This window comes from Biomphalaria glabrata, chromosome 2 (assembly GCF_947242115.1).
Source record: "Biomphalaria glabrata chromosome 2, xgBioGlab47.1, whole genome shotgun sequence".
NCBI classification, from domain to species: domain Eukaryota; kingdom Metazoa; phylum Mollusca; class Gastropoda; family Planorbidae; genus Biomphalaria; species Biomphalaria glabrata.
Window position 1 is genome coordinate 53,662,010 of NC_074712.1, and position 15,791 is coordinate 53,677,800.

The 15,791-nt window shown below is 41.0% G+C and overlaps 2 protein-coding genes across 3 annotated transcripts in view; both read right to left on the reverse strand.

Annotated features, from left to right (window-relative positions):
- Positions 1–431, reverse strand: part of LOC106072624 (uncharacterized) — a 9,218-nt gene extending 8,787 nt beyond the window's left edge. The window contains exon 1 of one of the 2 annotated variants that reach the window (XM_056021424.1): positions 290–431. The gene's annotated coding sequence lies outside the window, so the exon portion shown is untranslated. Of the gene's footprint in view, positions 1–283 lie in introns of both variants that reach the window. The other variant, XM_056021425.1, reaches the window with a different exon arrangement.
- Positions 432–7,282: 6,851 nt separating this feature from the next.
- Positions 7,283–15,791, reverse strand: part of LOC106065287 (A disintegrin and metalloproteinase with thrombospondin motifs 2-like) — a 60,803-nt gene continuing 52,294 nt past the window's right edge. Inside the window, exon 27 of the mRNA XM_056021223.1 lies at positions 7,283–8,117. Within this exon, the coding sequence (XP_055877198.1) occupies positions 7,979–8,117 (139 nt within the window). The 3' untranslated portion in view covers positions 7,283–7,978. The remainder of the gene's footprint in view (positions 8,118–15,791) is intronic.

Here is a 15,791-nt window from a genome sequence, read left to right on the forward strand (position 1 = left end):
ACATAAAGCACTGTTACCCACAAACTTGGCTATTACCTCACTGACAATAAAATATGAAGATGACTTAGTCATTGTGTGTAGCCAAACTCGTAGGCAGCCCATTTAAAAAAAAAAAAAACATACAGTAATGCATTATATTACACACAAAAAATGATTATACTTTCTATGAATGTAACCAGCAAAAGCTTTGTTAAACAGTTGATATTAATAGGCGCACATTTATGTTTAGTTTATAATGACAGACAGACACGTTTCAAGTCTAAACAGAAACAAAAGTTCATACCCTGACCTTTCATTAGTTCAGTCTGGATTTATTCTGTTTAATATTCAATCTGGATTTGTTCAGGGAACACAGTTTTATTACAGGAGTCAACAAAAAGAGTTTGTTATGGGGCTCATGGGGCACGCTTCTCCATTGTATAAATTGTCAGTGTGTCAAGTGGAAGGTTTAGTTTTTTTTTCCTCTATTTTACATCCCTGTGTTTGTGTAAAGTGTGTGTGTGTGGCTATGTTGGCCATATGTCAACCTTAATTATAGATTTCAGGTAGTGTGTCCATTCCTCTATAGGTAAGCTGATATAGCCATAATATCGATTAACAAACAGATTTACATAATACACTAATACAGATGTCACATAGGGCCTACAATCGACATACACTAGTAAGTTATAAATATAATTTTATTATTACGCATTTCAAAAAAAGATAGTATTGTTTCGGAAGCTGGGGAGACCATTGAGATAGTTCAAACTTTTAAGCACCTTGTTATTGTCTTAGACGATACATTAAATTTTACTGCAATTGCAGATAATTGGAGGCCTAGGTGAAGTGAGTTTGCTGGCCACAAATGAAATAGAAAAACAAAAAAAAATATACTACGAAAGATAAAAGATTTATTTACAGATCTAGTGTGCTCCAACAATAACATCGAGGAACACGTTTCGCTATGTGTTTTATCAATAAATGAAACCATACCGTGCGAGGCCCCCGGCTGCCTAGTTTGCCAATGTCTAATGCCAGCCCTGCTCGTGTCTGCAGTAATTTAAGTTTCCACATCTCTCAGCCTGTTTTGGCAATGTGAAAAAAAAAAAAGTCCCTCAACTAACACACAAATCGCACTTGGATACTTATCCTAGAAATGAAGCATTCTTAAAAGATTTAAAAACACAAACAAAACACTTTTTGGTCATGATGAAAGCATTTGACAAGACACCGAGCACAAAACAAAAAGCAGCCGCAAGAACTTTCTTGTTCTCTAGGTAAAATCATTGAACAAAAATCTAACTTTCTGATGTCCACTTCCCATATAATGTTTAAATTAAAATGTGGTAAAAAGGATGTGATCAATGTGTGCTATCTTATTATTCATTAGCTCTGGCAGCGATCTGTCAACGTCCTGGCGCCGTCCCTCAAGGGGCAGTGTCCCGCACGGTTAGCCAGCTAGATTAAAGGAAAATGACTAGGTCCCGGTGGTGCGGCCTTCGGCGCGTATCTAGTCCGCGAGTCCGGACTGTCCGTATCCACAGGAAGTGAAAACAAAATCAAACTCTAAGTTTTACCCCTAGTCTCATCCCCCGTCAGACAGGGTGGCGTGAAGGAGGAACGCACCTCCCACTTCAGGCCAGTGGAAGGGAGCTCTTGTTCATTTTCAGTTGATATGGATGATGGTAGGTGTACAGTAGTGCCGCCTCTGACAAGTCATGAAACCTTCATAGGAAAGAAGATTTTTGTGAGGTCAATAGTCACCGCCCCTTCGGCTAGTATTAATTTTTGTGAATATCGTAATTTTATTTAACAGTCGCAACCGCCTGATCTTATTTTGTTCTTTGGCCATTTTCGTTTTTTTAAAACATTTATTGGTTAGTGACAATGTCAATGATTATTGGCGGATTTTTTCACGTTTATCAATAAAATGTAAATCTGGTCGATTGAAGTCTACTGTCTTCGTCATTATTATTATTATTATTATTAATTATTATTATTATTATTATTATTATGTTAGAACAGAACGAGTATTCATTCTCTGGCACTACCAGGTGCGAGTTTCGTTAAAGAGAAACAAAATTCATTGTAGTCCCTTTATCATGGTCAACTGAGGAATTTTCTGGTGATGTGGCAAGTCTGCAGCAGTACCGCCCTCTGGCAGGCAACGAGTGTCTTCTTAAGGAATGTTAAGGGCATTGAAGGTATCTCACAGCGTTAGCAGATCAGGGCGATTAAAATCTACCATTTTGTCAGTCAAAATAGGCCAATCCCAGTATAATAAGTGATCAATAGACCCGAGAATCACTTGTGTCGAGTATTGAGTATTATTATTATTGTATTTTAGGAATGCGCCTTCTTTAGGCTCTAAAGGAAAAAGGTCCTATATATTTATGAATGCATTTATTTATTGTGACATGATTGTGTAACATGTTTACCACTAAACTGTATGCTATTGCCTCAAGGTCCCACGTTTTCCCTACTTTTTAAATCTGTTTGGTTAAAGTCATTATACTTCATTTATCTGTCATGATCTATACCGAGATGTGGTCTGAATGGGCACATTAAGATAGTTTTGTGTATTGGTTTATGTCTCCACGCTTTACTAGTGCTACAACTCCCGCTAGCATTGTTAGTAAGTACTGGTATGTCACTAGCAATGTAGACATGTCAGTGTAATACCTGTTTGTGTTACTGTTAGTTTAAGCTTGTAATTGTTGCTAACAATACTCATGCTCATGGATGCTTGTTAGTGAAGATATGTCAATGAAGATATGTCAGTGAAGATATGTCAGTGAAGATATGTCAGTGAAGATATGACAGGGAAGATATGTCAGTGAAAATATGTCCGTGAAGATATGTCAGTGAAGATATGACAGAGAAGATATGTTAGTGAAGATATGTCAGTGAAGATATGACAGGGAAGATATGTCAGTGAAAATATGTTCGTGAAGATATGTCAGTGAAGATATGTCAGGGAAGATATGTCAGGGAAGATATGTCAGTGAAGATATGTCAGTGAAGATATGACAGAGAAGATATGTCAGTGAAGATATGTCAGTGAAGATATGTCAGGGAAGATATGACAGTGAAGATATAACAGGGAAGATATGTCAGGGAAGATCTGCAGATTTAGCCATTTAGTAGAGAAAAAAGCAGACTAAAAAATTGGACTCCTACTAGTTATTCAAAATGTTTCGTTTATTAAAAAATAAAATGACAACCTTTTTTTTTCTTCTCGAAACCTTCAAAAAAATAATAAAGCCTTGAAATAGCCGCTTTTGCTGGTAGTGATAAATTTGTTTTATAATCTTATCTTATAAATTACAGACGTTATTTTAAAAGAGAAGATGATTTTTTTAATTCTCTTAATTTTGTAAAATGTCAGCATTTTATTTTGTTTTTAATATTCTACGTATTATGCAATCATCTGCAGCGTAACTTTTGTTCCTGAACTAATGCAATTAGGTAGGTCATGGGATGGGAATGTTGGGGGGGGGGGTGAGCTTTATTTATATATATATTTACATCCTGTCCCTTCACGTTTACGTAAGTCTATTGTACCATAAAATAGGCTCTTTCTGGAGTTAGTGCAACGGTAGAGATCCTTCACTTCCAGCTATGGGTTCTGGGGGAGCGCTTTATGAGGTGTCTACAGTGCAATATCCTGCTACACTTCTATAAAAAGAAAATTGTGTGTCAAATATCAAATCTGCTATGCACTGTTCTTTATTAATGGGGCCCAGTGACTGGTAGAAAAATAATGTGTGAAATGTTTTATTTGGGGATAGAGTTAAATGACTGTTAATTTTAAGTTCGTGGCTTCAATTCTCGTAAATTTACTATATTAATGTGTTCCAGGAACTGGTATAGACAAAAAAACAACATTGCTAGGCTCAAATAGTTACTACTATATTTTTACTTTACTTTTTATTGGAAGAACGAGGTCAACCACAAAACCCTATTTGGTTACGATCATGAAATTTAGTTATTGTAGCTTGATTTCCTTTTTATTATAAGGGAGTTTTAACCTAGACTCCCCCCCCCTCACCTTTTCTACGCTCATGAAACTTATTGACTGTAGTTTTCCCAATTTTTTTTATTGGAAGGGGTTTTAACGCCAAACCTCTCATACGCTCAGGGAATGTTGTGGCTGTAGATTTGCTTTTTTTATTATTATTATTGGAAGAGGAATTTTTACATCTAAAGCCTCTTTGGCTATGATGATGGAATTTGGTGATTAGATATCCTTCAGTTTATATATTAATTTATTTCCTTTAAGATTTTATTGGCGGCCCATGGAATTTGGTGACTGTAGTTTGCTTTAGTTTTTTATCTTCTGGTATTTTACATGTGATGCTGGTGAGTGATACTGGTATGTAGTTTAGAGTAGACATTGAAAGCAAACATTTGATTACGTCACAAACTTTCAAGTACTTTTCACAAAAAACAACAATAAATAATGAAGTAATATAAAACTACTGCACAGCTTGTCTTCGAGTCCGAAGATTAATGAGGAATGCAGTATTTCACGTGGCTTGATGATTTTTTAGTTAGTTTTAAAGCAACAAAATCCTTTTTTGAATTACTCGAATGCTATTGTGGTTAAATTATATGTCTCGATTAACAGATATGGTATTCATTGGGCAATATGCTTTAAATGTCTCAAGTAAGATTTTCTGATATAGAGATCTCTAAAAATAAAATCCATCTTCGAGGAAAGACGATCGACTAGAAAGTTAATAATCTGATGGTGACGTTGGAAGCCAGTCATGGGATTGTTATTGTTTCAATACTTTTAGCTAAGCTTATATCAACAAGAAATAAATGTGCAAAGTTTCAACTTGATCCGAGATTGGGTGGGGGAGAGATAACGTGTACAAACCTTTTACCAGACAGACAGACAGACAGAGTGAGATTATATAAGCTTTGTAAAAATCTAGCTGGTAGTGTATTTCCCCTTTTTTTTTTCTCTAGATCTAAACTTCCCAAGTGATTGACACGAGTACACCTACGCTTGTGAAATTAAGACCAGGTGTAGCAAGATCGCATGTCTATATAGCTCAGTGCATAAACAGTTTCCATACACTATAGAGCTACCAATGCTGATCGGATCATGAGAATTGTAATTCTAATTCTTGTACCAAACTAAACTCGTCATGGATTAGACATCCCAACATTTCGAAAATTCGTTTAATAGCAAGGGGTCGACGGAAGCAGGACCTAACTGGTGGCAGCAACTCTCCTGCTGTGTCTTCCTGCTCTACTTGACTGTTCTGATAGAATACATGGTTTCATTGACGTAAAGAAATTAAATAAAAAAAGTAAGTAATATAATGAAAGAAGGGAAGGGAGTCCAAGAAACACAAAATCGAAGAACATTTCTTCTAATAAGTCATGACTTCGTTACACTAATAGATCATATTTGTTAGCACTACGTGCTACAACCCTTTACTTTATTAAAGAGTGCTTCAAGTAGCCAGCATATAGGACCATTGCTACTGCTAAGTGCTCCAAATCTCATCGTTAGGCGCTCAAACACAATGTCACTGTGTTACACGCTCCTAGCCTACATATATTGTGTTACACTCTCAAAGTCGTTATATATATATATAGGTTACATAGGTCTACTTCAAGCATATGTTACTGATCTTAACGCTACAAGGCTATAATTACTGTTATACGCGACAAGCTATGTTACACACTTATACTATGGATTCACTTATGATTTCTTTTGGTTACCGGCCAAACCATATCCGTAAATAAAAAGAACAAAGTATTGTCGGACTCTTGAAACTCGTTTCCCATGTAGCTATGATCAGAGATATTTAACATGTTTTTTTCTTCGCCATCCCACCCAGGTAAGGCCTATACGGTTCCCCATTCAGACCCTGGGATCTATGGGGCAGATGATGTAAAGATCATCTGTTTCTGTGGCCTACAATTAACGAAGGTGTTTTACTTTTCCCAACTAATGTCAGGTACCCATTAGAGCTTGGGTGGACTCACCGTAAAGATCCCGAAATAAAAAATTCCAGTCGTCAACAGGATTCGAACCCAACACTCTAGGTTCAGAATCCAGGCGCTTTATCACTCAGCCACCTTTCAGACCTTTCGATCTATGGGACATCTGATTTTTTGGCCAACGGTTAACGAGCAGGGTGTTATGTGGCCATCACAACAACCAACCGCCTTTACTTTCCCACAACTAAAGTCAGGTACCCAGTTGGGTGGACTCATGGACCCTATGTTGGTTTTGTATATAGAAACATTGTGTGTTAGCTTGTATTTAAAACATAAATAGGAAAGTTCGTCTTTTCTACGGGCTAGTCAAAATATTGGATCTTGAATTTAAAGCATTAACATTTGCCCACACTCAAATGTGTGTGCATGTTACAGAAACATTGCTCAGCCATTTCCTTAGGTCGTATTTTTTTTTTCAGAACTTTGCAAAATTACAAATAGTTCTATAATATGGAGTTGAAGCTAGGTGCTGAAACAAATGTGATACACACATATATTAGACATAAATGGATAGCAGCACCAGGGACCAAGTTTTTAAGAGAGAAAATAAGGGAATGCGCCGACCGAGGCTCGAACCCGTGGCTCTGGATTCGACACCACCACCTAACGATAACGCACCAAGCGAACTTAACCTCTAGACTATCCGAATGTCCATAAAACATTCTTCTGATCCAGAGTCATTTCGCCCGTATGGTCCCTGGTACTGCTATCCATTTATGTCTAATATATGTATAGTTCTATAATAAGATGAGGTTTCATACAAAACTTAAAGTTTTATACAATTTTCTCTATACCAGTTCAGAAAACTTCAGATTGAATTAAATACTGTAAAATGCATGGCAGAGCCAATCCAATACCAATCATTATGGAGTACTTAGAATAGAAAGGAGGACAATAGTCGCATGTACTTTTAAACTTACACTCTTCACCATTTTCAATTCATTGGTACAAACTTAAGATGGCTCATAAACAAGATTGTGCAAACTGCCAATGTAATTTCTCTGATGTTTTTGAAGTTCACCATTAATACAAGTCACAAATGGTTTCAAGAACTGCAGAGTTGGAGACCAAGACATCAGGGCCACAAGAACTGCAGAGTTGGAGACCAAGACATCAGGGCCACAAGAACTGCAGAGTTGGAGACCAAGACATCAGGGCCACAAGAACTGCAGAGTTGGAGACCAAGACATCAGGGCCACAAGAACTGCAGAGTTGGAGACCAAGACATCAGGGCCACAAGAATTACAGCAAAATGTTCAGGACAAAAAAAAAAAAAAACATCAACACATTTTTTATTTTTTTCATTGTGTGACATACAAAAAGTTTTTTGTAAAAAAAATAAATAATTAAAATTTCATGTAAAAACACATTAATAAAAAAATTATTAAAAGTCTAATAATTAATTTGTGTATGATTGAAACTGTACTTTTGTATACAATAAGAAAAAAAAAATTGAACACATTAAAAAAAAAAAGTCTGAAATGTAAGAACCAGAAACAATATCAGTTTTTTTTTTCAGAAATCAAAAACTTAAGATTAACATATCATTTGGAATAAACATTGGAATAATAATTACAAAAACTATTAGAGATTTTCATAGTTAGTCATTTGTATATTAGAAGTGTTAGTGGGGCTGTATACAGTTCATGAACCTTTAATAGTAATATAGGATACTGAATAAAATTATATAAATTCTTTTGAATTTAGATATCAGTTGTAATTTCAAGATTGGTGAATTTAAAATAATTGATGTCTACTTCATTCTTCTTGCATTCTGCACATCTGCATAATCATAGTCGCATCTCATTATCCTTCACAAATATGTTACTTTGATGTACAGTTATACCACCTGGTGAAACTCCATATATTTACACTTACAATTATTCAATTGAAAAAATTCAATAAATCTTGGTTTTATAATTATGAAATAAATATTTACAAAGATTTAATATTAAAACATTCAGGTAGGTTACTATGAATTTAGCCTTTGTAGTCTTCTAATATTACGTTTTTTAATTAGACTTTGTAAAGGACTTAAATATCCTCTAGAAGATCTCTCATTATCACGACACACTCTGCAACATTTTCTCTGGAAGTTGTCTTTCTTGCATCTGTTGTAGAAAAATAAAAATTCTAGAGAAAGACCAAATCTATGAAAAAGTAATCTATTTATAAAAAAAAATAAATTAATTGGCCTCAGAATGTCATAATGATTTTTTAAATATAACTGCATATGCTAGATAACTTTATCTACAGACTGAAACTTTACCTAGTATTTAAGTCTTTATAAGCAGTGCAATTGCATGGTGGCCAAGGAAAGGTAAAGGACTTGATTTCCAAACCAATGGTTTACATTAACTGATTTTTTAAATAATGACACTATTGGGTGTAGCACAGGATTTTTCAGGCAGTTAATATTTGTTTAAAGTGACGTATACTTCAAGAAGAGACTTATACAGTTTCAACCAACTCTATAATCTCTAGCTTTCAGAGTAGTTATCTTCTTTCTTACATGAGATTAAATATTAATATATTGTTACGACCCTATTGGCGGCGCAAAAGGGTTAACTATAGGCTCAGCTGACACACCCGTGAATCACTCAGGTCAGCGGGGCCATGGACAAGGGACAGTACTACGATTACACGCAAATATGACCAATGTTATGGTCATGTGATCGAAAGCCTGCGGGACGAGTGACACAGTGTGTAAGAAAGCGGAGTTCAAGACCGGAGAGCGTGGAGACCGAGACTGTTAGTTGGCCATGAAGTCGGTCCTTGTCGAGTCCTCAAGTGTTATGTACGAGTCTAGGAAGAAATAGAGACAGTAGAGTTGTATACGGTGATGTACAGTTTAACATTCGTAGTAGCTTATTGTGTTGCCAATTGTGTCGTATTGGCTGTCTTCTACTTATTCACTCATTATTAAAGTATCAGATTATTGTGGAGCTCTTGTTGGCAGGTTCTTGATGTGTTGATGTGTTGTGTTGTGTTTAGCAGTGTATATAGAAGGCCGGAGTAGAAGAGAACCGTAACGCTGGTGTCAGAAGTGGGATCGGATCGTATCGGATAGGAACGGATCCGCTATGGCTACTATGAAAACGTTAGACCAACTCCGTGTGAAGGAACTGAAGGAAGAGCTCCGTGATCGAGGCCTGAAGACGAGCGGCAACAAAGAAACCTTACAAGCACGCCTTCGGGAAGAACTGGTGAAGGAAAAAGAAGATCCGGACACATATCTTTTTGAGGTCGAACCGGACTTGCTGGAACAGATCAATTACAAGATAGATGCCATGGACACCAAGATAGACACGATGGACTCGGGAATCAAAACGGAGTTATTGGCAATGAACCAACGCATACATGCTGTGGAGGAGAGAATCACCAACATTGACGAGCAGATGAATCAGAGGGTCGACGCAGTGGAGAAGGCCATCGACGAAATGAAGATACAAGTCCAACGCAAGCACACAAATGTACCAGAAGCAGATATGACGTCATTTGTACCTGAAGTCTCCGGGAAAATGAAACCCCCCGTATTTGATGGTTCCGTGTCCTGGTCAGTATACAAGAAGCAATTTGACGCAGCAGCCAAAGTTAACAAATGGATCAGTGAGGAGGAGAAAGCAACAGCCCTTGTGTTATCCCTAAGAGGAAAAGCCTCCGAATTGCTACAGTCTCTACCGAACCAGCAAGACTTCGCCGCCCTAGTCCAGGCTATGGAACTCCGATACGGGGATGAACATCTGCAAGAAGTATATCGTGTGCAACTAAAGACCAGACAACAGCGCCCCGATGAAACACTACAGGAACTAGAGACAGACATCGAACGCCTCGCACATCTGGCCTACCCAACCGCCGCACAAGATTTTCTGGAAGTCATTATTACAGACGCTTTCATTGATGCCCTTCGAGACCCCGAGTTAAAGAAAGCCACCAGAGTTAGTGGTAAACGTAAGGCCAGTGAAGCCCTCGTATATGCTCTCTCATATGAAGCCGCCAAAGACGCATCAGGGAGCACTCATCAAGGCCGAAGGTTAGAAGTCAAAGAGGAAGAATTTACACAACTTGTGAGAAGGGTGACAGAGGCAATAGATGAACGACGAACAAACCAAGTACCAGAAAGTCAACCTAGGGTTCCTGTACGATGCTGGAATTGTGGTGAACTCGGTCATATACAAAGAAGCTGCACTAGAAGATTTGTACAAACTGGAACCCATTACAGATCAGAAAGGTATGCACGACCAAATTCTCGGGGCTACCAGGGAAACTAGCACGCGCCGGCTTCAAGGGGCGGAACCCGGCGACACAGAGAATGAGAGCCCCTGCAACCATCATCCCGGTCGCCGTGCTAGGGCAAAGTAAGAGTCTAAAGGTCATCGGGAAAATTGGATGTCAAAACTATCACTTCCTCCTTGATACTGGTGCCTCACGATCAGTCATCCGGTCAGATAAAGTGGACAATAGCAAGAAAACACCAGTTAGGGCCTACTCGTTGAAAACAGCCAGTGGAGAACTGATGCCCATAAAAGGCCTGATCGACATAACAGTCGAGATCGGAAATCAGTCATTCAAACACGAATTCCTGATTGCTGACGTTTCATGCTGAAATATGGCTTTTCTTTGAATATCGGCGTAGGCACTTTACAATGTGGGGACCTCGAAGTACCCTTGCTTGGCGACGAAAATGAAGAAGATGGCCGAGCCAGAAGGGTTACGTTGGTGGAAAATACAACCTTGCCTGCTAAGTCGGAAATGATCATTTGGGGGAAGATTGAGGACGACTATCCCACGACAAAAACCGCGCTGGTAGAAAGCTTGAACACCAACTATAACGGGATAGCAGTAGGAAAGACACTAGTCACGATTGGGAAAGACCAAAAGGTACCCGTAAGAATTATGAACCTCGGCACAGAGGAGAAACATTTACGGGAAGGAAGCCTCATCGCTGGTTGCCATGCTCTAGAGATGATAAGAAACTGCAGCAGTGAAAATCCCGACGGAATACTCAAGCCCAGTGAACCCCAGGTTACTAAACTTCTGGCAGAAGCCAAAACGATCTTGTCAAAAGAACAGTACACCAAAGCAGAACGATTCCTACGAGAGTTCTCTGACATATTGCCATCTGATGAAATGGACGTTGGGCGAACAAACCTGATCCAGCATCGAATAGACACAGGAAACACTAGGCCCATCCGACAGCAACCACGTCGCCTGCCGCTAGCAAAACATCAAGAAGCTATGGACATGATAGAACGAATGAGGCAGCAAGGGGTTGTTGAACCATCCAACAGTCCGTGGTGTTCACCCATAGTCTTGGTAAAGAAGAAAGATGGATCCACTCGATTTTGTGTCGACTATAGATTACTAAATGACGCCACACACAAGGACAGCTATCCGCTTCCTAGGATTGACGACACATTGGACACACTTGCTGGGTCACAGATCTTTTCCACCCTTGACCTAAAGAGCGGTTACTGGCAAGTGGGACTACACCCCGAGGACAGAGATAAAACAGCCTTCTCTGCTGGTAATGGTCTCTGGCAATTCACCGTGATGCCTTTTGGCCTCTGTAACGCCCCAGCCACCTTTGAAAGACTAATGGAGCATGTGCTAAGAGGACTCAACTGGACCACGTGTCTTGTTTACTTAGATGACATTATCGTCATAGGCAGAACCTTCGAGGAACATATTGCAAACCTGAAGGAAGTGTTTGAACGAATTAGAAACGCTGGAATGAAATTGAATCCAAAGAAGTGCTCCTTGTTCAGAAGGACTGTCAAGTACCTTGGGCACATCGTGTCAAAGGAGGGAGTCAGCACAGACCCGGATAAAGTTGAAGCCGTAAATGGATGGCCGATCCCCGCTAATATCCAGGAGTTAAGAAGTTTTCTTGGACTCTGCACGTATTACAGACGTTTTGTGCCTAATTTCTCTAGCCTTTGTAGTGCCCTTCATCAATTGACAGAACCGAAGCGGACGTTTATTTGGACAACGGAATGTCATGAGGCCTTTGAGAGACTTAAAAAGGCTCTTGTTTCATCGCCCATTCTGGCCTACCCGATACCAGCAGAGACGTTTGTACTTGACACTGATGCGAGCAATACCGGAATAGGTGCTGTCTTATCCCAAAAGGTAGATGGAACTGAGAGAGTCATAGCTTACTTTAGTCGGAGCTTGTCCAAAGCCGAGAGAAACTACTGTGTCACAAGACGTGAGCTACTGGCAGTTGTGGATGCCATACAACATTTTCACAAATACTTATATGGGCAAAAATTTATCATTAGGACAGATCACGCTGCTCTACAATGGCTGTTGTCATTTAAAAGTCCGGAAGGACAAGTCGCCAGGTGGATTGAACGTTTGCAAACCTATGACTTCGAGACACAACACCGAAAAGGACAAACTCACCAGAATGCTGACGCGCTGTCTCGACGACCTTGCAGAATGGAATGTAAACACTGCAGCAAGGTTGAAGAAAAGGAAGTTATCGTTGATTGTCGACATCTTGGGGTACAAGCTTCCAGGTCATGGTCCGACGAAAGAATCCGAGAAGACCAGTTAAAAGATGAGGACCTGGCTCCCATTCTGCTTATGAAGGAAGACGGACAAAGACCAGAATGGCATCACCTTTCTGATAAAGGAGCTGCTACCAAGGCATATTGGGCACAATGGGACTCACTGACAATCGACAATGGAGTTCTCAAGAGGGTCTGGGAAACGGCAAATGGGACATGCAATCGCTTACAGCTGTTTTTGCCTAAAGTGAGAGTTGCTGAGGTGCTGCAAGAAATCCATAATAATTCCAGTGGGTCACATTTAGGTGTCAACAAGACCTTTGAAAAAGTACGCCAGCGGTTTTACTGGTTCGGCTACCGGGATGATGTAGAAGAATGGTGCCGAAGATGCGACGCATGTTCAGCAGCAAAGGGCCCGCACAGGAGAACGAGGGGACATATGCAGCAATACAACGTCGGTAACCCCTTTGAAAGAATAGCGCTCGATGTAGCCGGACCATTTCCTGAATCCCAGAGAGGAAACAAGTACGTTCTAGTAGTGATAGACTATTTTACTAAGTGGCCTGAAGCGTATGCGATACCAAACCAAGAAGCCACCACCATAGCGGAAACACTTGTGGAGAATTGGATTAGCCGATTCGGTCCTCCCAGGGAGTTACACTCCGACCAAGGTCGAAACTTCGAATCCAAGATCTTTCAAGAGATGTGCCAGGTACTCGGCATCGAAAAGACACGCACAACCACTCTTCACCCCCAGTCAGATGGAATGGTGGAACGATTTAACCGAACATTGGAACAACATCTGTCGAAAGTCGTCGATGAACGTCAAGAGGACTGGGACACCTATATCCCAATGTTCCTTATGGCATATAGAGGATCGATTCACAGCACCACCGGTTACACTCCAGCAAAGATGTTGTTCGGCCGAGAGCTGCAACTACCTTGTGACTTGCTATTCGGGATCCCGGGAGATGTGCCAGCCTCTCCGACAGACTATGTCGCAAATCTCCAAAAACGGATGGAGAAAACTCACGCTCTAGCCCGCAGAAACATCAAGATCAACAGTGACCACATGAAGACAAGGTACGACAAACGGGCCAATGCCGCTGGGTTTCATGAGAACGATCTGGTGTGGCTGTACAACCCACAAAGACGAAAAGGCAAGTCCCCAAAGCTTCAAACAGACTGGGAAGGACCCTACCGCGTGATAAAAAGAATCAACGATGTCGTGTATCGAATACAGAAGAGCCCAAGATCCAAACTGAAGGTCGTCCACATCGACAGACTCAACAAGTACCATGGTGAAGCTGGATCTGCCCGGGACGGACAGATCTAAGGTGGTGGCACAGATGGGGGTAGTGGTGTGTGTAGTCAGCCGTCGCTTTTGCTGCAGAAATGAGTGCCTCCGTCAGCCAGACAGAGCCAGACAACGTTGTGTTACAGCCAGACAGAACCAGACAACGTTGTGTCTTACATCAAGCCTGTAGCTGGGGACATTAAAGACATCTGTCAATCTGTCAGTGCTGATGAGAGGGACCCGAATCCTGATGGCTGCACTCAGATGTTTGGCGAGAACTTTGTGTGTCGAGCTTTGCAGGGAGAACGCCAACTCCAAGAAACCCATCGGCAAGGTCTGCACCCAACAGACGTTTGTCCAACTGACGAGACCTGGTGATGGTCAAGTAAGTGAACTGGAGCCTGATGCTGAAGATGAGGGTCCTTCGCAAGTGGAGTGCTGCCAACTTGCTCCGCTAGTTTGCCCTCCGGACAAGCCTGCCACTATCTCCCCTCCTGTGGACCTGACACCCATTCCCAAAAACCCGTCTCTTGAAAACCCTATGAAACAACCTGATAGGCCAGCGATCTTGGTGACCCCAGTCCTGACATTCTATCCCTCCCCGTGTGTTAAGTGGCTGCCCTCAGAAGTGAACGACCGAAGAAGGCGACGTTTGCTCAGTCCAAAGTGCATGGCGATGCAACCACGACGTCAGTGCAGCCAGGTGAAGGTCACCTGGAGTAGGAGAAAGAGACATACGCCGAATACAACGCAGATGGCTCCATCGAGATGGCAATATAAGCCCATTGTCGCCCCCACCGATAGACCTCCTCCTGCATCGATTCACCTCCACTGCCCATGTCGTGTGATAGATTTTGTCCGGGACGGACAAATCTGAGAAGGGGGCAGTGTTACGACCCTATTGGCGGCGCAAAAGGGTTAACTATAGGCTCAGCTGACACACCCGTGAATCACTCAGGTCAGCGGGGCCATGGACAAGGGACAGTACTACGATTACACGCAAATATGACCAATGTTATGGTCATGTGATCGAAAGCCTGCGGGACGAGTGACACAGTGTGTAAGAAAGCGGAGTTCAAGACCGGAGAGCGTGGAGACCGAGACTGTTAGTTGGCCATGAAGTCGGTCCTTGTCGAGTCCTCAAGTGTTATGTACGAGTCTAGGAAGAAATAGAGACAGTAGAGTTGTATACGGTGATGTACAGTTTAACATTCGTAGTAGCTTATTGTGTTGCCAATTGTGTCGTATTGGCTGTCTTCTACTTATTCACTCATTATTAAAGTACCAGATTATTGTGGAGCTCTTGTTGGCAGGTTCTTGATGTGTTGATGTGTTGTGTTGTGTTTAGCAGTGTATATAGAAGGCCGGAGTAGAAGAGAACCGTAACAATATTATCTACGTAAAGTAAAAAGTTCCTCATTTAGACCTTGTGGTCTATAGGGCAGATGATGTAAAGGTCATCTGTTCCTGTGGTCTATGGTTAACAAGGGTGTCATGTGGCCAGCACAGCGACTAACCGCCTTTACTTTTCCCCAACTAATGTCAGGTACCCATTAAAGCTGTGTGGACTCAGGGGTGCCCAAAGATCCCCAAATTTAAAATCCCAGGATTTGAACCTGAGACCCCCGGTTCGGAAGTCAAGGGCTTTACCGCTCAGCCACTGCGCTTCCATTTAATATCTAAATAAACAAATTAAATTCTTCCTTTTATATAGCACTACTTTCCTGCTTACAGCATGTTCAGAGCACTACCCTATAAACATGCCCATTACGTCCCAGTATCAGTTTCAATTAGGGTTATCCCCCTTTGCCCTAATTGCAGCCCTAATCGCACACTAATGGGCGCGCATACCGTTTGCACATTAGGTTCCCATAAGGGACCAATACGGACAACCCTAATCGTGCCAATATCAGCCCAGAATGGGTAAATCCACTTCCGGATTCATTGGGGATTTCCATAATCGCGCCCTAATC